The 21989-nt window shown below is 51.5% G+C and overlaps 5 protein-coding genes across 5 annotated transcripts; 1 reads left to right on the top strand and 4 right to left on the bottom strand.

The window, feature by feature from the left end:
• Positions 1–1247: 1247 nt before the first annotated feature.
• An02g10200 (uncharacterized protein) lies at positions 1248–13226 on the top strand (the record flags this gene model as incomplete). The annotated part of the gene is made up of 4 exons (XM_001400111.1): positions 1248–1341; positions 1461–1618; positions 1692–12491; positions 12543–13226. 4 exons carry the CDS (start codon positions 1248–1250, stop codon positions 13224–13226), a joined length of 11736 nt encoding a protein of 3911 aa, XP_001400148.1.
• A 292-nt stretch (positions 13227–13518) lies between these two features.
• Positions 13519–14561, bottom strand: An02g10190 (uncharacterized protein; the record flags this gene model as incomplete). The annotated part of the gene is made up of 4 exons (XM_001400110.3): positions 13519–14210; positions 14287–14351; positions 14413–14475; positions 14539–14561. 4 exons carry the CDS (start codon positions 14559–14561, stop codon positions 13519–13521), a joined length of 843 nt encoding a protein of 280 aa, XP_001400147.1.
• A 322-nt stretch (positions 14562–14883) lies between these two features.
• Positions 14884–17231, bottom strand: An02g10180 (uncharacterized protein; the record flags this gene model as incomplete). The annotated part of the gene is made up of 5 exons (XM_059746552.1): positions 14884–15449; positions 15552–15802; positions 15860–16252; positions 16325–17078; positions 17135–17231. 5 exons carry the CDS (start codon positions 17229–17231, stop codon positions 14884–14886), a joined length of 2061 nt encoding a protein of 686 aa, XP_059603464.1.
• A 471-nt stretch (positions 17232–17702) lies between these two features.
• An02g10170 (uncharacterized protein) lies at positions 17703–19213 on the bottom strand (the record flags this gene model as incomplete). The annotated part of the gene is made up of 3 exons (XM_001400108.3): positions 17703–18625; positions 18681–18773; positions 18826–19213. The coding sequence occupies 3 exons, from the start codon at positions 19211–19213 to the stop codon at positions 17703–17705; spliced, it is 1404 nt and encodes a 467-aa protein (XP_001400145.3).
• Positions 19214–20157: 944 nt separating this feature from the next.
• On the bottom strand, positions 20158–21947 carry An02g10160 (uncharacterized protein; the record flags this gene model as incomplete). The annotated part of the gene is made up of 9 exons (XM_001400107.1): positions 20158–20445; positions 20523–20946; positions 21008–21021; positions 21087–21240; positions 21302–21374; positions 21433–21538; positions 21597–21681; positions 21737–21805; positions 21874–21947. 9 exons carry the CDS (start codon positions 21945–21947, stop codon positions 20158–20160), a joined length of 1287 nt encoding a protein of 428 aa, XP_001400144.1.
• Between the last annotated feature and the right edge of the window lie 42 nt (positions 21948–21989).

Genomic DNA, 21989 nt, shown 5'->3' with positions numbered 1-21989 from the left:
AGAATTCGCCGATGTTATCGTACAGCAAGCGTGATTCTAACGTTGAAACGTCCGTTTTTTCTCCAGAGACGGCGCCGCGGCTCCTCTGATGATATTCGAAGGCGACGAAGTGGTAGCGCCAGTGAGATACGCCCGCGTGTAGATCGACGACGACCGGGTGCTGGCGTTACTGTATCGATCTTGTCCCGAAGCAACTCCACCAAGTAACGGTTGGCTTGATGGGATTCTTCCGTTAGATTTTCCTTCTATGATGGCATAGCGACTACGAGCTGCGATGAAGTGTATTCGTGTCTATTTGGTTCCACGTTCGGCCAGTACTTCTGTCTTCGTGCTCTTCTCCCCCTTTCATCCGCGTCTTTATGTCCTTTACCCTTCCCTCTTCCCCTATTTCTTTCTTTCTTTTCTTTTCACTTTCTACTACTCTTTGTACATGGCCTTGAATATTCTTGTGTCTGCGCGAGCACGTGGCTCGGTTGCCCGTGCCTCGGAGCGGACGATCGAGTTTGGACTATTAGAACTGTGTTCGGGTCTGGAAAACGGGTGCGAATGGCGTTTCCCTCCGTCGATGTTGATGTCGGCAAACCTTTTGATATTACAACATGAAGTATTTATGGCATGGCCGTGAACCAGGTTCCTTTTCCTCTTAAGAATTTATCCACGCGACTATACTAGGTCTATAACGGTGTTCCTGTTACCACGTGCCTCTTTCGAGTAAACCCCTGAGCCAGTAATCCGTGATAGGCTCAGCAGCCGCAGGGTAGCATCATAGACGCGCTTTTACCGGGTAGGAGAAACAAAGTCCCGTTTTTACCTAATTCGGCCTAGTGTTTCGTTCGGGGTCTCTGCGATACCCGCGTTTCAGTCTGCTCTCGCTGCTTTCTGTTCCTGTCGGTTTGCAGGCCGGTAGTTTGCGCTCATTAATCCTTTGCTTGATAGTCTCGACCTCCTCTCCCTTTCCTTTAATCTATCGCTATATACTACCTTACCTCCCCTCTTCCTCCTCCGGTCTTTGCTTCCTGCGCCCTATACCGACTGGATCCGATTAATGACTTGACGACTCGACACAATAGTTCTTCCACATCTTCGTATGAGGCGCCTTCCGTCGCTGAGCCATTCGACGTAGAGCTCCACCACTACCACCTCCACCACCAACACGCATATGAATCCGACATAAGAGCAGCTTGTGCCGGCTTCTAGATTCAGGCCGGCCTCGCGGCCTGGCGATTAATTAATTCCGATCTCTCAATATGGCCTCCGCTGAAGGCCCCCGAGGCAACATGGAGCGGAACGCGGAGCGAAGCATTGATATCTACAGCACCAAGCTGGGCGACGACAAGATTGGTGCGTTTCAATCCTTGCTTGATCATGCTGGGGAATGAAGCTTCAGCTGGGGATAGGACTTTCACGTCCTATCTTGTTTCACTGTGGGCATTGAGCTGACGGTTTCTCTTCGCACATAGATATTAAACTCAGAGCGAATGTTGCTGTCGAATTACGGGATAGTATCGAACCATTATGCTCTGGCGCAAGCTACCCGATCTTCTTGTCGAAGCTATGGCCGGTGTTCAAGCACATTCTGAAGGGCGAGCCCGTCTTCACGAATATGTCCTTCGATCAGGTGAGTCAGGGATCGTGGCTGGTTCAGGTTTTGGTTCGAGGAATGAGGGCTCATACATAGGTCGTATCGCCAGAAATTACGGAATTGTATCCTCGAGACGCTACATCGTTTGCCAATGGCGTCGCCGGACGTCGAACCCTATGCCGCTGACATGGTCGACCTGCTGATGGATCTGGTACGGATTGAAAACGAGGAAAACGCGGTTCTGTGCATGAAGACAATCATGGATCTTGAGCGCAATCAAGCCAAGGCCACAGCGGCGCGCGTACAACCTTTCCTTGCGCTCATCCAGGAGATGTTCCAGATGATGGAGCAGGTGGTTCGCGATACCTTTGATACCCCCAGCCAAGCCACCCCCTCTGGGATGCCCTCAACACCAAGTGCGACGGCTCAGACCTTCCAATCGCCTCGACCGAGCTCCCCCGCGACGTCGGTTTCGGATCTCGCACCAGACCAGCAACAACAGGCCAACAATGTGTTACTCAAGGGTATGCAGTCGTTCAAGGTCCTCGCCGAATGTCCGATTATCGTGGTGTCCATTTTTCAAACCCACCGGGCGTCCGTCGCGGCAAATGTGAAGCTCTTTGTGCCGCTGATCAAGAGCATTCTTCTTCTGCAAGCGAAGCCGCAGGAGAAAGCACACGCAGATGCCGCCGCCCAAGGGACGATATTTACGGGAGTTTGCAAAGAAATCAAGAACAGAGCCGCCTTCGGTGAATTCATCACAGCGCAAGTGAAGACGATGAGCTTTTTGGCATATTTGCTTCGTATGTATGCGCAACAACTGCAGGATTTTCTCCCCACTCTCCCCTCAGTCGTTGTGCGTCTTCTTCAAGATTGTCCCCGGGAAAAGTCCAGCGCGAGGAAGGAGCTCCTGGTTGCTATCCGCCACATAATCAACTTTAATTACCGGAAGATATTTCTCGAGAAGATTGATGAGCTTCTTGACGAGAGGACGCTTATTGGCGATGGACTCACTGTCTACGAGACTATGCGACCCCTAGCCTACAGTATGCTTGCCGACCTCATACATCACGTCCGCGACCACTTGACGCGTGATCAAATCCGTCGGACCGTGGAAGTGTACACCAAGAACCTTCACGATGATTTCCCCGGAACGAGCTTCCAGACAATGAGCGCCAAGCTGCTCCTTAATATGGCTGAGAGGATATCGAGGCTTGAGGATAAACGGGAGGGCCGCTACTTCTTGATCATGATCCTGGATGCCATTGGAGACAAGTTCGCGTCGATGAACTATCAATTTGACAACGCGGTCAAGGTTTCGAAGGCATACAAGGCCACAAAGAAGGATCTCGAACCTGCTTCAGAGAGGTATCTTGCGGAGAAGGAGCACCCGCCTGATTGGGATGAAATCGATATCTTCTCGGCATCTCCCATCAAGACCTCCAATCCTCGTGACCGCGGTGGTGACCCGGTCTCGGACAACATCTTCCTTTTCAAGAACCTGATCAATGGTCTGAAGAACATATTCCATCAGCTCAAGAACTGCAATCCTGATCACATCCAAATCGATCCGAACAGTGTCCCTATTAATTGGTCTGAGGTCTCGTATGGCTACAACGCTGAGGAAGTACGGGTTATCAAGAAGCTGTTCCACGAAGGAGCCCGAGTCTTCAAGTACTACGGGGTGGACCAGTCACCCCCGGAAGTTCACTATTCCTCCCCGTTCGACTTCCTTGCTGGTCAATACACCGCCCCCATGTCACGCGAGGAAAAGGAGCTCCTGGAGAGCTTCGGAACCGTGTTCCACTGCATTGATACCGCCACTTTCCATGAAGTCTTTCATTCTGAGATACCCTACCTCCACGAGCTCATGTTTGAACACGGCGCCCTCCTTCACCTTCCTCAGTTCTTCCTGGCTAGCGAGGCCACTTCCCCGGCATTCTCTGGAATGGTGTTGCAGTACCTTATGGACAGGATCCATGAAGTGGGTACTTCCGACATGACGAAAGCAAAGATCTTGTTGAGGATGTTCAAGCTTTCGTTCATGGCCGTAACACTGTTCTCTGTTCAGAACGAGCAGGTACTGCACCCTCATGTCACCAAAATTGTCACCAAATGTATAGAGCTTTCGGTTACTGCCGAGGAGCCGATGAACTATTTCCTCCTCCTGCGCTCCCTCTTCCGCAGCATTGGTGGTGGCCGGTTCGAGCTCCTTTACAAAGAAATTCTGCCGCTGCTGGAAATGCTTTTGGAGACATTCAATAACCTCCTGCTCGCTGCTCGGAAACCGCAAGAGCGCGACCTCTACGTTGAGCTTACACTTACAGTTCCTGCTCGCCTGAGTCATCTGCTGCCACATCTGAGCTACCTCATGCGCCCGATTGTGGTAGCGCTGCGTGCGGATTCGGACCTTGTGGGACAGGGTCTTCGGACTCTAGAGCTCTGTGTCGACAACCTCACGGCCGATTACCTTGATCCGATCATGGCACCTATTATGGACGAGTTGATGACCGCTTTGTGGGACCATTTGCGACCTCATCCCTACAATCACTTCCACGCGCATACGACCATGAGGATCTTGGGAAAGCTCGGTGGACGTAATAGGAAGTTCCTCAATCACCCGCCAGACCTTACCTTCGAACAATTTGCCGATGATACGCCGAGTGTCGACATCAAGCTTATTGGACCCAGCGAGAAGCGTCCTTTTCCTGTCGAGATTGGCGTTGATTTGGCCATTGGAAAGTTAATGGAGGTGCCCAAGACACCAACGGCTAAGGCATCAGATAGCTACTATAAGCAGCAGGCGTTCAGGATGCTTTCATCGCAGCTGAAGCTGTACATTGGATATGAGAGTGTCCCGGAGGACTTGGCTTCACTCATTCGCTTGCATGCAAATGATCTTTTCGAGAGCAAGACTACAGCAATGCCAGACATCCTGGAGAGATCTGAGCGGTCTAGCTCAATCACGAAGAAGTTGACACAGGAGGGCTCGATGAAGAAACTTATCAAAGCGTGTATCTTCGCGACAACCATCCCGGAACTTGAGCAAACTGCAACCGCCTTCGTGGCTGATGTATGCAAGCACTTTGCTGTAGTGGAAGTCGGACGCGCTCTCGCCCAAGCTAGGCACACTCGCAGACCTTTCGATGTCAACAATGGCGAAGGCCCAGTGTATCTCGACTCACGGGTCCTAGCCGAAGCTCTGGTAGAGTCCCTGTCATCGGACAATGCTTCTGTCCGTGATGGCGCTCAGGCAGCGATGGAGGTCATGAAGGATGCGGCCGCTATCATCTTCGGAACGCCTGACCGAGTCTCAAAGCTTCCCTTCTTCCAACACCTAGGTCGCGTGTTTTGCCACAGTTGCCATAGCGAGGAGTGGTTTACTAAGGCTGGGGGGAGTCTTGGTATCCACATCTTCGCGACCAAGCTGGACCTGGGCGATACCTGGCTCCTGGACAAGCAGGTCGAATTCGTTAGAGCCTTGATGTATGTCATCAAGGACACACCGGCTGACCTACCCGCCAGCACGCGGATTAGGGCGCAGGAGACGCTGGATCTGATCCTCCGCCGGTGCTGCAAGAGTCTTTCACTTGACGATCTGAAAAACGAGAAGAGCCGCATGTACTCCTTGTGCGGGCACTTTGTCTACGAGCTCTCCCACATGAACAAGCAGGTCCGGGAGGCTTCGCGCCGGAGCTTCTCGACCATAGCCGAAGTTTTGGGCTGTCAGGTCCATGATCTCATTCTCCCTGTGAAGGACCGCCTTCTGCAGTCCATCTTCAACAAGCCGCTCCGAGCCCTCCCATTCCCCACGCAGATCGGGTTTATCGATGCCATAACATACTGCCTGAGCTTGCACAACAATATCGTGACCTTTAATGATCCACTCAACCGGTTAATGCTGGAGTCTCTTGCCTTGGCTGATGCTGATGATGAGTCTCTCGCCTCTAAGCCGAATGAGTTCAAGAATGCAGAAATGATTGTAAACTTGCGTGTCGCCTGCCTTCGTCTCCTGTCTATGGCTATGAGTTTCCAGGAGTTCGGCAATACGCCACAGAATACCAGCCGTGCACGCATCATCTCTGTGTTCTTCAAGTCACTTTATTCGCGGTCTCCTGATGTCATTGAAGCCGCCAATGCTGGTCTTCGGGATGTTCTTACGCAGACCAACAAGTTGCCGAAAGATCTGCTCCAAAACGGTCTTCGTCCTATCCTGATGAACTTGCAGGATCCTAAGCGTTTGAGTGTCGCAGGACTCGACGGACTTGCGCGGTTGTTGACATTACTCACGAATTACTTCAAGGTTGAGATTGGAGCTCGCCTGTTGGACCACATGAAGGTCATTGCAGACGATACGATTCTGCAGAAAGTCTCCTTCAGCCTCGTTGAGCAAAGTCCTCCGATGAAGATCGTAGCCGCCATATTCAACATCTTCCATCTCCTTCCCCCAGCTGCTACTTCTTTTATGGAGCACCTGGTGAACAAGGTGTTGGATCTTGAAGACAAGCTTCGCCGGACGTCTAATAGTCCTTTCAGGAAGCCTTTGGTCAAGTACCTGAATCGTTATCCTAAGGATAGCTTGACCTTCTTCCAGAACCGTTTTAAAGACGAGCGGTTTGGGCGATTCTTTGGTCAGGTCTTAGCAGACCCAGACAGTGAGGCACTTCGCTCTGCGGTAGTTGCGGACACTGATAGCTTTGTGAACGCTGCTTTCGGCCAAGAGACGACGGATGGCAAGAACACTGCTGCGATTAACGGTATCTATGTGGCTCACTCTATCTGTATGCATGAATCTACCAAGCGCTGGTTGGTTTCGCAGGCGGATCTGAGAGCCAAGCTATTGAACTCGGGACGCGATCTGGAGAAGAAACTTCGGAATGACAAGCTACCGGCGAACGAGCGGCTGAGAGTCGAACAAGCGGAGGACCAGCTGATGGATATCTTCACGAATTACCTGACGGAGTCGGTGCAGGATCTGGACTTTCTATTCGAAGTTATGGATGGGCTGTCTTCCGAAGAACTGAAGCGTACGCTGGCATTCCCGAAATTCATTTACAGACATATCATCACAAATGAGTCTATTGATTACCGTCGGTCTGTGATAATGCGGTGCCTCGACCTCTATAGCCAGCGCACCTGCTCCCAGAAGATGAAGACATATGCCTTCCGTCATCTGGTCAACCCCATCTTCGCCATGGACGTCCAGACGACTTGGAACAGCCCGCCGAATAGTCCCAAGCTGATGGATAAGAGTATGACCGAATTCATCCAGAGCCGTTTGTGGAAGCCTCAATTGGCCGATCTGAGTGATGAGTCGAACCAGGCTGGTGTGGACCACTCACGCATGGAGCTCCTTCAGCTGTCTGCCTTGTTGATCAAGTATCATTCCCAGACTGTACAGGAATCGCGCAAGGACATCATCAAGTTCGCTTGGAACTATATTCGGTTGGAAGACGTCATCAACAAGTACGGCGCCTACGTCCTCATTAGCTACTTCATTGCGCATTACGAGACGCCTTTCAAGATCGTCGTACAAGTCTACGTGGCTCTCCTGAGAGCTCATCAGAACGAGGGTAAAGCGCTTGTGACTCAGGCTCTTGATGTTCTTGCGCCGGTCTTGCCAACTAGGACCTTCATGGCAAACCAAAATACACAGGTACATGATCCGCGGTACCCGATCTGGGCGAAGTGGCCTCGTCGCATATTGGCGGAGGAGACTGCGAACTTGCAGCAGGTCATGTGCATCTTCCAATTCCTCGTGCGGCAGCCGGATCTCTTCTACGACTCAAGAGAACATTTTGTGCCTCTTATTGTTCCATCTCTGATCAAGATCGCTTCACCTATGAGCTCTTCTAACGAAAGCAAGAAATTGGCACTCAATCTTGTTAGTCTTATATGGCACTGGGAGGAAAAGCGGGTTAAAGCTAGCCGTTCTCCGATGCCTAACGGTGTCCATGACTCCCCTAATGCCAAGAAGCGCAAACTGGAGGAGACCCAGGGTACTGCATCCCGTTCGCCTGCAGCGGGGTCTCAAGACTATCTCATCACCCCTGATCTGCGTGCCACGTTGACGAAGTACCTTATATCTTTCATCACGACAATTGCAGAAAGGTATCCAGTTCCTGCCGCGCGTATTCGTGAGCTTCCGGGAACCAAGCCCCAGCAGCCGGTGCCTACTGGTGATATGGTGAAGAAGGCTGTGCACTTGCTGAGGAACCTTTTGTCTGATGAGCATTGGGCAGACTTGGACATAGAGCTCTACCAGAAGGTTACGGAGCCAATCCTCGCGGGCGAAAAGGCGGACAAACCTGACGAGAAGCATGTTACGAGTATGGTCAATACTCTGCAGGTCATACGAGTGCTTCTGGCTTGTAAGCCGGATGACTGGATCATGGCTCGTCTGCCCCTCATTCAGAAGCTTTTTGAAAAGCCCTTGCGCTCGGACAACCCGGAAATCCAGGACTGCCTTCATGGTGTTGAAGATGAGGTGGATATCTCTCCCAAGCTCTTGCCCCCTATCAGAAGGGTTCTGACTGCTCTTCCGGATGATCAGCCCGAGGAGGAAGATGCTATGGATGTCGAGAACTCGCCTTCCGAGTTCGTCATCTACCTGTCTGCCATCGCAACGGAGACACTCTCGGCCAGCAATTATGTTTCTAGTCTGAATGTACTTTGGACTCTTTCCAAGAATAAGCCGGCTGAGATGGACACCCACATTCCTCAAGTTATGAAAGCCTTTTCGCAGAAATTGGCCAAGGAACATGTTGCAGCTTCCACCGCCAACCAAGCAGCGTTGCCTCCGGGAACTAAGCCTCCGGAAGGAGTTCCTGACCAGCAGGAGTTCGAGCTCGGAGTCGATCTGATCTTCAAGACTATCGAGCTTATATCAGTGCGCATGTCTCACCTTGGAGAGCAGAGGCGTCCTTTCCTTAGCGTCCTAGCCCAGCTTGTTGAACGGTCCCAGAATATTAAGCTTTGCAGCAAGGTGCTGGGTATGGTCGAGACTTGGATTTTCCATTCTACCGAGTCATGGCCTACGCTGAAGGAGAAGACCGCTGTCTTGCATAAGATGCTACTATTTGAGTCGCGACAAGACCAGACCATGCTGAAGAAGTTCCTCGATCTTGTCATCAGAATATATGAGGATTCTAAGATCACCCGAACCGAACTGACTGTCCGACTCGAGCACGCCTTCTTGATCGGAACCAGGGCACAGGACGTCGAGATGCGGAATCGCTTCATGACCATCTTCGACCGCAGCTTGACCCGCCTAGCCAGCTCTCGTCTCAGCTATGTGTTGACCTGTCAAAACTGGGACACGCTGGCGGACTCATTCTGGCTGGCCCAGGCGTCTCACTTAGTCCTGGGCTGTGTGGATATGGGCTCTTCGGCGAGATTGCATCCAGATGATTTTACTGTTTACCCCGTGTCTTTCCTCTATGGCAATGCCGATAAAGATTCAAGGAAAGCAGATGTTATGGTAGACATTCAACTGGAAGCCTTCGTCTCCGAACGCAAGCGATTCATAAGTGAAATTGGTGACGTCAAAGCTCGCGATCTGATCGAGCCTCTGTGTCAACTCCAACACACTGACCCTGCCGTGTCCTATAAACTTTGGACGACTCTGTTCCCTATTTTCTGGTCTACTCTGTCCAAGGAGGACCGCATCGATTTGGAGAAGGGAATGGTGACCTTGATCACGCGCGAGTATCATCAACGACAACTTGACAAGAGGCCTAATGTCGTACAAGCTCTGCTTGAAGGTGTGGTGCGTGCTAAGCCACGCTTCAAGATCCCGCCGCATGTGATGAAGTATCTCAGTCGAACTTATGATGCTTGGTATACTGCTGCCACGTATCTTGAGGAGACTGCCATCAGCCCTATCATAGATACTCCTACTGTCCGTGAAAGCAACCTTGATGCTTTGGTGGAAGTATACGCGGGGCTGCAAGAAGATGACTTCTTCTATGGCACATGGCGGCGCCGTTGTAAATTTGTGGAGACCAACGCCGCTCTCTCTTATGAGCAGCAGGGAATGTGGGACAAGGCTCAACAGCTCTACGAAAATGCCCAGATCAAGGCTCGCTCAGGTGCGATGCCGTTCTCCCAGGGCGAATACTATCTCTGGGAAGACCACTGGCTCATCTGCGCGCAGAAATTGCAGCAATGGGAAATTCTCAGTGACTTTGCGAAGCATGAGAACCTGAACGATCTCCTCTTGGAGTCGGCATGGAGGAACATCGAGAACTGGCAGAGTGAAAGCAGCAGGGAGCAGCTTGAGTCTCTTATCAAGTCTGTTTCTGATGCGCCCACTCCAAGACGCACCTTCTTCCAGGCGTTTATGGCGCTACTTCAATTCCACATCAAGAAGGAGAACATCCAGGAGTTCAACGGTGTGTGCGATGAATCCATTCAGCTGTCCATTAGGAAGTGGCTCCAGCTGCCGAAGAGAATCACGAACGCCCATATTCCGATCCTGCAGCATTTCCAACTGCTGGTTGAGCTTCATGATGCAAGCCATATCTGCGCCAGTCTTTCGCAGACTAACGAGCGCAACCTCGATACCAAGTCTGCCGAGTTGAAGCTGCTCTTGGGTACATGGAGAGACCGTCTGCCTAATCTTTGGGACGATATCAACGCTTGGCAGGACCTTGTCACATGGCGGCAGCACATCTTCCAGCTCATCAATGCGACATATCTTAGCCTTCTGCCTCCGCAGACGAACAATGTGGCGAGTAATTCGTATGCTTACCGTGGATACCACGAGACAGCATGGATCATCAACCGCTTTGCACACGTTGCTCGCAAGCATCAAATGCCGGAGGTGTGCATCAACCAGCTCAGCCGTATTTACACTCTGCCGAACATTGAGATTCAAGAAGCTTTCTTGAAGTTGAGAGAACAGGCCAAGTGCCACTACCAGAACCCCAAGGAGCTAAATAGTGGGCTGGACGTCATCAATAACACGAATCTCAACTACTTCGGTGCTCAGCAAAAGGCGGAGTTTTACACCCTGAAGGGAATGTTCCTTGCCAAGCTGAACCACGTCAATGAGGCGAATGAGGCCTATGGTGTGGCTCTCTACTACGAATTGAGACTTGCCAAAGCCTGGTCGGAGTGGGGACAGTACAGCGATCAACGTTTCAAGTCTGACCCCTCGGACTATGAGCTTGCCAGCAATGCCGTCAGCTGCTACCTAGAGGCTGCCGGTCTTTACAAGAATGCCAAGTCAAGAAAGCTGCTTAGTCGCATCCTCTGGCTTCTCAGCCTCGACAACGAAGAGGGGCAGATTGCACGTGCATTTGAGAGTTTCAAGGGTGATACTCCAGTTTGGTATTGGATCACATTCATACCACAGCTCCTTACAAGCTTGTCACACCGCGAAGCTCGTCTATGCAAGGCTGTTTTGGTCAAGATTGCCAAGTTGTTCCCACAGGCCTTGTTCTTCCTGCTCCGTACGAACAGGGAGGATATGCTTAACATCAAGAAACAGCACGATCAAAAGCAGGAGAAGCTCAATCGTGTCAGACAACAGCAGCAACAGCAGCAACAACAGGCTTCACCACGGCCCAAGCCTTCGCCGGGAGTCACTAATGCCTCTCCTCTCCAGAACACCCAGACAGTCAATGCCACTGCTCCGACTCCAACCCCACAGCCCCCAAGTGGTCAGCAGCCTGCACAGAACCAGGCACAGCCACCACAACAACAACCCCAGGGGCAAGCGCAAGGCCAGATGCCGAATGCAGGTCAGGTTAACAACCCGAATCAGCCACAGCAGACTCCTGTTCAAGGCCAAGTTCAAGGCCAGCCTCAAGCTCAAGGTCAAGCTCAACCTCAAGCCCAACCCCAAGCATCTGTTCAAGGACAAGTGCCCAATCAAGGGCAGCCTCAGGCGCAACAGGCACAAGGCCAGCAACAAGGTCATCTTCAGGTTCCCGGACAAAATGGAGTGCCGCAGCAGAATCAGAATGCTGCTAGCGCGGAGCCTGAGAAGGAGCCTCTCAAGAAGCCGTGGGAGTACTCTGATGAGATTATGTCAGGCCTCAAGACTGCTTTCCCTCTGCTGGCGCTGTCGATGGAGACCATGGTGGATCAAATCCACAAGAACTTCAAATGCCCTCCTGACGAGGATGCCTATCGTCTCATTGTTGCACTCTTGAACGATGGACTTGCTTACGTGGGCCGTATGCCGGGCTCTTACGCGCAAGATTTCAAGCTACCCCCTGCGACTGAAGCGAATATCACGCGGTTTGCTGAGACCATTCTCCCTGCCCACATCCGCAAATCCTTCGAGGCGGATTTTGTGGTCAAGAAGCCAACGATGTACGAGTACATCCAGAAGCTGCGCCGTTGGCGTGACAAGTTTGAAGAGAAGCTCGACCGCCGTCCTCAATCTCAATTCTTGGAGACGTATTCGCCTCATCTCAGTGAGTTCCGCTTCCTCAAGTTCGACGAAGTCGAGGTGCCAGGCCAGTACCTCCTGCACAAAGACAAAAACCAAGACTTCGTTCGGATTGACCGCTTCCTTCCCGACATTGATCTGGTGCGCGGTATCGGTGTCTGCCACCGTCGCTTGAAGATCCGCGGCCACGATGGTAGTGTGCATCCGTTTGCAGTCCAGCATCCAGCAGCCCGGCACTGTAGACGAGAGGAGCGAATTCTACAGCTGTTCCGCATTTTCAACGGACTTCTGGGCAAGCGCAAGGAAAGTCGGCGCCGCAATCTGTACTTCCATCTCCCGCTCATGGTTCCACTGGCGCCTCACATTCGCCTGGTTCGGGATGACCCGTCCTACATCTCCATGCAGGGTATCTACGAGGACTACTGCCGACGTGTGGGCATTAACAAGGACGAGCCTGTCATGTTCACTATGGAGAAGATGAGGTCTCTGGCAGAAACGAAACAGAACGTAAGTGATCCCGACTTAGCCATAAAAACGAACCGCACTAACGTCTTTCAGCGCTCCAACGACCAGCAGCAGGTCCTGCGTACTGAGATGCTCACTGCTATTCAGGAGAAGTGGGTTCCCAGCACAATTGTATTGGACTACTTCCAGCGCATGTATCCGAACTTTTCGGACTTCTGGCTCTTCCGGCGGCAGTTTGCTTACCAATATGCGGCCATTGCATTCATGACCTACGTCATGCACATGGGCAACCGGTATCCCAACAAGATTCTCGTGTCGAGGTTGACGGGTGACATTTGGGGCTCGGAGCTGATCCCCACGATCAACCCGACCAAGGCCTTCTTCTACAACCCCGAGCAGGTGCCGTTCCGCTTCACCCCCAACATCCAGACGTTGCTCGGACCGATTGCTACGGAGGGATTGTTTGCGTGCGCCTTGATGGCCATTGCACGCTGTCTGACGGAACCACGACACGAACTTGAGCAGCAGCTCAGTATCTTTGTCCGGGACGAGATGATGTTCTGGGCTACGGCTCAGCACCGTGCACCTCTGGGACCACCGCAGCTCCGCGATCTCGTCTACAACAACAGCGATGTGATCGTCAACCGGGCCGTCAGCCTTGCCAGTCCTCCTGAGGGTAACCTGCCAGCCAACCAAACCACGATCGATCTGATCTCCAAGGCCGTGAACCCGCAGCATCTTGCTGCCTGCGATGCTCTCTGGATGCCGTATCTGTAAAGCTGGTCGCTGTTTCTTTTATCTGTTTGCCTTGTCTGTGTTCTCTTGGCGTTTCGTTTGGGCTGAGGGCTTACGGGATTTCCAGCCAGTGGTTTCATTCTAGCGTGGCGCTTCGGGGCAAAACAGGGATCTTCTTGAGTATCTACTTGTTTGACGTGTTTATGCATTGTTGGTGTATCACAATTATTTAATCAATCAACATGTTCAGGTTAACATATCATGATAATGCCCGTATAGTAACAAAACTCCATGCTCATGAGCCGAACGCCATCCCACCCATAGATAATATAAACTATACCAACGACGGCTTCGCCTTCTTCTTGATCCCCAAACTATTCACAGCAGGCTTCTTCGCTTTCTTCACCCTCGCAAACGAAGGCGGCGGCGGCGGCATCTCCCCAGCACCACTGCCACCCACCCCATTATCAGGACTCTCATCATCCTCAACCAACCTCCTAACCTTCTCGCCCTCCTCCGTCCTAAACGCCCTCCTCGCCACCTCTTCAATCTCCCTCTCCACTCTCTCCGCCTCCTCATCCTTCTCCTCCCTCACCGCCCCCAACGCCACCTCCCCCCCAGCACCACCCCTCTCAATCCTCGCATTCCGCGTCCTTATCTCATCCAACGCATCCGCAATCGCCATCTCCCGCTTCGAATCCAGCATCTTCTCCTCCAACTCTGCCATCTTATCCCTCTCCTCCTGCTCCATGTTTTCCCCTTCCTCCCGCTCCAATCGATCAAGCACCTGCTCCTCTGTCTCCTCCGCCGTCTCCTCCGCTTTGCTTCTGTCCCGCCATGGCTCGAAATTGCGCTTCGCGCCCCGCTCTGCCCGGTAATCCATGTTCTTCGGGTCCGTCAGGAAGGTGATTTCGCCGCTGCATCGCGTGCAGCGGATGTAGAACCGGTAGATTGGGATGGAGAAGTATTTTTCGGATGTGGTTTCTTTGCGCGCGTTGAATTTGCGGCCCTTGTAGATGAATTCTCCTGCGAAGTAGTAATTTATGTTAGGATGAGTTTCAAGAGGGGGTGTCGGGATGGGGATGGGGACGGGGGAACGTACCGCATTTCGTGCATTTCATGGAGAAGGGGGCCATGAGGCGGACGGTTATTACTTTGGGACCTTGTCTGTGAAGCTTTCGGTTAGAGGGTATTGTGATATTTGTATCCCAGGGTAGAGGGTACTCACTGGCGCAGGTGCTTTGGTGTGCGCGTGATAGCGCTGGGATCGAAATCCGGGGGGTAGTATTTCCTTTACATATGAGGTTATGTTAGTTGCTGTGGTTGTCTTTCAGATGTTGTGGGTGTGACTTACGTGAGGACCTTTCGCTCGGACATGGTGGCGGATTATCTGTAACGTTCGTATACAAGGTGTTGTGTATGTATGGGTGGAAAGGTGTTGACGATAAGTTGAAAAGTGTAGGAGGTGAGTGTAGATGGCGATTGCGATGCGATGCTATCGGATGCACTCACGTGACGTTTACTTCTTATCTATGCACACAAGATAATTGATGAATGCTTACTAATTATGCATTTGGCTCTAACTAAATGATATACGCCTCCAATGCTATAACCGAACCATGGTGCCAGCTCCAATGACAAAACCAGGGTATACCTCTCCAAACGCCCAGTCGCTATGCTCCAATGTTTCCTGTGTCCTTCAACTATGTCTAGCGTTGCTTCGCATCCGCGACCCTCGGCTGCGCCCTCCCGCCGGGCCTGGCGTGTCGTTCATTTCCATGTCCCGACTTAGGCCTGGCTGTCGCTTGCTTCGTCCGCCGCGTACACGGCTCATAGCATGTCGGAGGAGTCCATCAGCCTCATCATCAAGCTCCATCTCCACCTTGTCTCCAGCTGTCTCCTCTGTGACCGTGGTTTGGCTGTCGACGTGAGCAACCTCATCGGTCCACTCCTCGGCGTATGCTTCGTCCACAGTCCCACGTCGTCGAGATACTTTCCCCTTTCCCTTGGAAGACCGTGTCGAGCTGCGGCTTGTGGTGATCCGTGCATCCTCTAACACCACCGGCTCCACCTGGCCTTCTAATGCCCAGATTTCCAGTGCTCGCGATAAGAGCGTGCCAGCAATGCCGGCACCACCAGCTGCATCACCACCACCACTCGCTCCCAAGACACGTACTGCCTCATGCAGGGCTGTAACGGCTTCCATGGTGCGGTTCAGCTCCAACAGCACCAGGCCGCGAGCAGTGTGCAGGGATCCAATCAACCCTCGATCCTCGTACCCTCCAACTCCGGATGAGGCGACTCCAGAGGCATTTCCTCCGCTGCCTCCTAGGAACGGGCCGTACCCGAAGCTTGCACCCGCCGCACCAATGCGAAGACACTCGTCGAACTCGGCCAGTGACTCTTGGAATTGACCGATACGTCGCAGGGCATGCCCGAGATTAGCTCGCGTGGCAACCCAGGCCCCAGGTTCACATTGAAGGGATGTGGCCAGCGTGAGGGACTGACGGAACAGCTCGACGGCGCCCTCGAGGTGATTCTGATGGTACAAAACTACACCCAGCTCGTTGAGTACGAGCGGGTCACCACCCAAAGAGGTGAGTTCCGACGGATTGGCCCTTATAGAGGGAGCAGAGCTAGACGCGGATCCGGTCGACATGGAATAGGCGGCCGACAGGTACTCATGGGCCAAGGACATGTTGTTTAGCGCAAGATGTTGCATTCCCAGGAAGAGCTGCGGTAAATGACTGCCCTGGAAAAGCCGAGCTGCAGTGCTATACGCCGCAATGGCTTGATCGTGCTCTCCTTCGGCAGCAAAGGTATGAGCGAAGCCAATCCATGCTGGCGCAGAATGCGGGTCCAAAAGAGACGCTTTGGAGAAATAGCGTCGAGCTTCAGCGATCTTAGAGACGGACAAGTAATAAACACCAATTGCGAGATATGTATAAGACTCTTCGGGAGCATGATCGGCAAGCGTATGGGACAGAAGGAACAGGGCGTTCGTGGCACCCGTCTCATATAAGCAAGCCAAATGCAAGGGGTACACGGCAGGCGGATGTCCCAGGTGGCTTTGGGCGGAAATATGGACTGCAGGCGTCATCTGCGACGAAACCGCAGACTGAGATGTGGACAGAACTGACGAAGTCAGTTCCAAAGCTTCAGCAAATCGGCATTGCGTATATAGAGCTTCAGCGCGAGAAAGCAGAATATCCGGATTCTCCGCTAGGTTGTAGTGAGTTGATAGGGTTTCGGTAGCGTCTGAGAGGATCGTAGGCGATGAATATTTCGACAATCGGGTGGTGTAAAGCATCTTCGTAAAGTGGGCGGCCTCCTGCGCGACTGACTGGTCGGGACTCGACACAGAGTCGAAATCAAGGGACTCGAGGAATTCCAGCTCCTCTGCCGGAGACATGAGGGAGTTCTTCATAAGCTGGTCAAAAGCCTCGAAGCACTGCACGTCAATGCGTACGGCGTCCTTGTAGCAGTCGCGAGCACGGTCAAACGCATTTTGTTTCGCAAAGCAGAGTCCCCGTAAGTAACACATCGCCGCCTCAAACCGAACGTTATTTGCATCCTCCCGCTCTCGCTCTTCGCCCCGATCGATGCGCGACGCTGTCGTCTTTCCGTTCCGCAAGGTAACATGGCTTTGACCGTTAAGGTGTTGGATTTTGCGGCGACTATTGCTGCTGCGTATAAGATGCGTAGGATTATGATCGCCCAGGACTGAAAGTGCCTGATCGAACTGATTCTGTTTGATGTGGCAGTGTGCGGCCAGATAGCGACAAGCCGTACTTCTGGAGATCAGGTCTTTTCGTGACAGGAGGGCCAAGGCACGGGCGTAGTTGTTGTTCGAAAAATGTACTTGTGCGAGCCAAAAGGCATCAGAGTCGCTGTCTAGAGAAGCAATAGGTTCAGCACTGATCGGGATGATACTGGGTTGGCTCACTCACTGGTTAGCGCAAGCACTTTATCGCCAATGTAGATGGCCGCATCATGCTGGCCCCGGTTCAGCGCATCCTGACGCCAGGAGCGCAGAAACTTCTCCATGACCAAATAAAGCACGTGGGACACGAGATTGAGTGCGGTTCAAGAGCGAGGGGCTGTCACAACGGTCGCATGGACAGAAAGGCATGAGGCGGGTTGGAGGGGCGACGGCGTCCGGGGAGAGTAAACAGACCGCGGCGTCCCTCAGCAGGCAATACAACTTTCGCAGAGAGGAGCTGGCTATCACACTAGCAGTGCTAGGTTGAAATACCGTGTACAGGCCTGCAAACAGAGAGAAATAACCGGAAAGGCAATAAGCAATGTGGTATTGGAGAATGAAGCTCCGTCGGATTGTTGCGAGAATCCAAAGTCCAAAGCGGCGCGTGTTCGGGTTCGGGTCCGTGCGTCTTGCCCGATCGAGAAGCCGGGCGGATGCTGCTTCATCTTCCACTGCTCTATATCGATCTAGTCTATTCAGTCTATCTTCAAGCTCTATCTATCTACCCTTAACGAGTAGCATGCTCTCAATAATTCTCAAAATACCTTTGTAACCCGCCAACCAACACTGGCTCCCTTGGCCAGAAACAGAAATAGACAGGCTCCAGCATATGCCGCTCCACTGAACCCAATCAAGCCGGAATACTCTGTCTCTACTTTCCCCCGATTCTGCCCCTTCAAGATCTCACCAGCCACAGGAATGGCAACTAACAACGCAAACGCCATCAGCGCGATTGTTGTACCGAATCGTTTGCCATAGCTCTCAGTTTTGGAGATTTGAGCCACGCAGACGGGTGTCAGACTTATCGCTGGTCCGCTCCAAAACCCGACTAATGCCGCGAAAGCCAGGATACAAGCTTTGTCGGTGCCCGCCGTAAACCATAGGCCAAAGGACAGAATAGTACATACAGCACAGGTCCCAAACATAACGTTGAAGCGGCCCCATATATCCGCTAAGACTCCCGGAATGACGCGGCCGAAGATAGATGTTGCGCTCATGATCGTCATGAGCTGGTAGGAAAGGGCGCCAGTGATGCCGTGCGATTGTGCATAGGACGGATAATAGGTGACTAGGACTATCAAGCCGATTTCCGCGAAAATGACGGCGATGGAAGTCATGGTGAAGACGGGCTCCTTGAGCGCGCGAATGTCGATCTTGTTCCCTGCTGACGGACTAGGTGGGAGACGTGCTTCGAGAGTAAGCAGGCTGACCATTAGGCTAGCGAGGAATATAAATCCCAGGATGCGAATAGTCCAGGGAAACCCAATTTTATTGCTCAGGATACCGAACACATTGGTGAAGATAATTCCTCCAATGCCACCCCCTGTCGTCGCGATCCCGGTCGCTAGACCACGTCTTTTGAGGAACCAGTGCGTGATGCACGCAGCACTGGGTGTGTACACTGCTGATGCAGAGAGCCCACCTAAAATGCTGAATCCCAAGATGAACTGGTAGTATTCTTGACCAGGCAAAAGTCAGTCCATGAAACCGGGGCTGGAGATATCCAACCGTACCGTGGGAGACGCTGAGGAACATCATCGACAAGGTCATGCCAATGCAGCCAGGCACGAGAATATATCTGACACCATGTGCGTCAAATATGGGCCCTCCAGGATGTGTCAGTAGATGTTCGAGCGTCGGAATGGAAGCGATGCATACCAATTTGGATGCCACCGAGATAGAAGAAGAAAAGCCACAAACTGAAGATCCACGAGATTGATGCTTTTGAATATTCATGTAGCTGGTGTTCTGCCAGCCAATCTTCCAACAACCCGTACAGGTTCATTATTCCCATTGTCGGGAAGATGGCGCACCATGCGCCCAAGACTACTAACCAGGCTCGCCATCCTCCTTCCGGGAAAGATGACGATTCTTCGCTGTCAACGAGTGTCTGGGAATCATCGTTTTTCTCGTTCTCACTCGAGGCTGCTTGTATCACGGTGCAGACATCATCCTTAGTTGACTCCATAATGATGTATGAAGGAACAAGAGTGAATGACCCAGAAAGCTGGAATTGCTGGAACATAACCAGCAGCAGCAGCAGCATCAGTCGCCATGCTGTTACGAACACAGCATACCACTAGTTTCGGCGATCATTGGAGCAATAGCCTATCTCCTTCCCGACGGAGAATTCCCTTGCATCGGTGACTGTGTTCCCGAGAGATAGCATGTTGGCGAGATTACTATTAGCAACAGGAGAGTGAAACAAGTATGCAAGACATGCCTGTATCAGCATCGATCTACAGGATCTACAGTGCAGTGGCGATAGCGCTGTAGGGACACGATATGAAAAAGCAAATCGCCATTTGTACAACCTGCTGAGTCCTAAAGCGTATCCTACTAACACTACTTGCTCAGTGACAGCTATCGGCATGTTAAAATCTGGCCCAAGGAACTTATTGATCAGGTAGAAGCGCTCCGACCATGTGCATCGAACCTACCAATAAAACCCAGATATAAAAACCCGCATTCTCTGAATTGACTTCTTAACAGTATGAGGCATTCCAAACCATCGCAAAAAAATATAAATAGAGCAGTAAACCCAAAATTCACGTAAGCATCGTGATGATCTACTACTAGTATTCTCAACCTACCGTTATGACTAGTATATGCTAAAAGCCATCCTGAACAGTAAGTTATGTATCTTAGTGCTCCCCCGCCAACCTAGCAATGCAAAACTATTATGGACTTGTTACTAAGAACTAAGGATTTTGTCTTCCCATCCTGGATCGTCTAATGATATCTGCAACAATTGGTTTTCCTGTGTTCTTAATAATTAAGCCAAGTGGATGTTCGATGCATCTCGTTAGCCTCTAGTCAGGATAGCTTCTTCTCATACTCATCACTACAAATGCACAAGGGGGTTGATCAAAACAAACAAAATATAGAGACTGTGTGAATATAGTAGCAAATTTATAGTAACTAGTAATTCGAAGGATCCAGCACGCAGCATTCAAACTGTATCCTGGAAAGACGTAATCGCGGCCCACATCAAACAATATAACTCTTCAATCTAAGTAACCTCTGCTTGCCCATTTCCAGGACCTCGTCTTCTTTGCAAAACGCAAATCGAAGAAAATCCTCACCTATATGCGCATTGTCATCACTATAGAACTCCGACGGCGGAATAGCGGCAATGCCAATCTCCTGGATCAAGAACCAGCAAAGCTTGAAGTCTCTTCTTCGTTGTTCGATATGTGCTGGGAATACATAATCGCTGGGGATTTGTACCCGGGATAAGTTCACCAGGACAAAGTATCCGCCTTCGGGTTCGGTGTACTTAGAAACTCTCGTCAGTACGAATGATTCTCTTTCTTCCAAAGGTTCCATAAATGAATCGGATAAGAAGGACAAACCGGTAGTCCAAGGTCTTCGAAAACCTCACAGAACAGCCTCATCTTATCTTTCATTTCCTGCCGGCTATGCTCCCAAAAGCCGTTTCTGTCCGCCGCTTCGAAAGCAACCGCCACTGCTTCCTGTAGCGGAGATACGCTGCTGTAGCAGATGCGGGTGTGTACTGCGGAAACATATCTGATGAGTTGCTGTGGCCCAATCAGATAGCCGATTCTCCAGCCCGTGGCATGGAAGGCTTTCCCAGCGGATGCGACAGTTAGTGTGTGGTCGTAGAGGTCAGGGGAGATAGTTGCGATTCGCGTAAAGGGGACATAGTAAAGGTGGTCGTAGACCTCGTCGGAGAGGATCAGAAGATCGTGTTTCAAGCAGAAGTCGCCAATGCGCTGGAGCTCCGTCTCTGTGAAGACTTTTCCTACGGGGTTGTGACTGCAGCGCGGTGGTTAGCTTGTTGGATTAGTGAGGTGTAAATGAATTGAGGCGTTCATACGGCGTGTTGAGTATCTGGACTTGGTTAGTGAACGCATAATAAGGTAGTACAGAGGATAGGCAAAGGATATGGCCCATACAATCATCTTCGTGTTTTTGTTTATGGCTTTCTCAAGCTCTTCAAAGTCGACTGTCCATTCGGATGCACTTGCTATTGCCCTACTGCTGTTCTTTGGCGGGTGAAGAGGCACATAGCGAGGAATACCACCTGCCAGTTCAATTCCGCTTCTATATCTATCACACGATGGCTGGGAGTCAAACCTGCGGAAACAATGTCTTGTCCATGAAAACATACTGGTCAAAGAAGGGTTCAAATGTGACGACTTCGTCACCGGGATGTATAAATGCCAGTAATGCACACAGCATGCCTGTATATTTTTTACTGATCAGTGACCACCTGAACGTGATAGTTACCTACAGGCTTACCTTCATTGGCACCTGAGGTGATGGTGACTTCATTCTCCTCGTCAATAGGTCTTTCAAGTAACTTGGAATAAGCCGAAGCAATGGCCTTTCTCAGACTTAGGCGGCCCTATTGAACTCTCAGTATTAATCAGATCTATACAATGAGGCTGTAGCTATAGCTTTACCTTCGTTGGAGCGCACTGGTTGCAATCAACCCTATTGAGCGCTTCCTTGGCCGCATCTATAGCAAACTGAGGCGGGTTAAAGCCACTTAATGAGTGATTAGGTATATAATCAGCCACACGGACAGAAGGAATAAGCTCACAAGAAGCCTTGTCCCAGGTTCACGATTGGTTGAATTGGAGATATAGCAGCTGCTTCGTTGACGATTGACCTATATGTGCTTGGTTAGTGTTCTATATATCAAAGGTGTCGATGAGTGTGAGGAGATAATGGATGTACCAGACATCCAGCCTGTCAGAGGCCACCCTTGGCGCCGGAGTACTAAAAGAACCGCTGCTGCTACGTGCCTCCATGTTCAGACAAGGACTGGAGCTTTTGGATTCTGGGGATGAGAA

Source organism: Aspergillus niger, assembly GCF_000002855.4.
Source record: "Aspergillus niger supercontig An02".
Classification (NCBI taxonomy): Eukaryota; Fungi; Ascomycota; class Eurotiomycetes; order Eurotiales; family Aspergillaceae; genus Aspergillus; species Aspergillus niger.
This window is presented reverse-complemented; position numbering and strand designations above follow the sequence as displayed.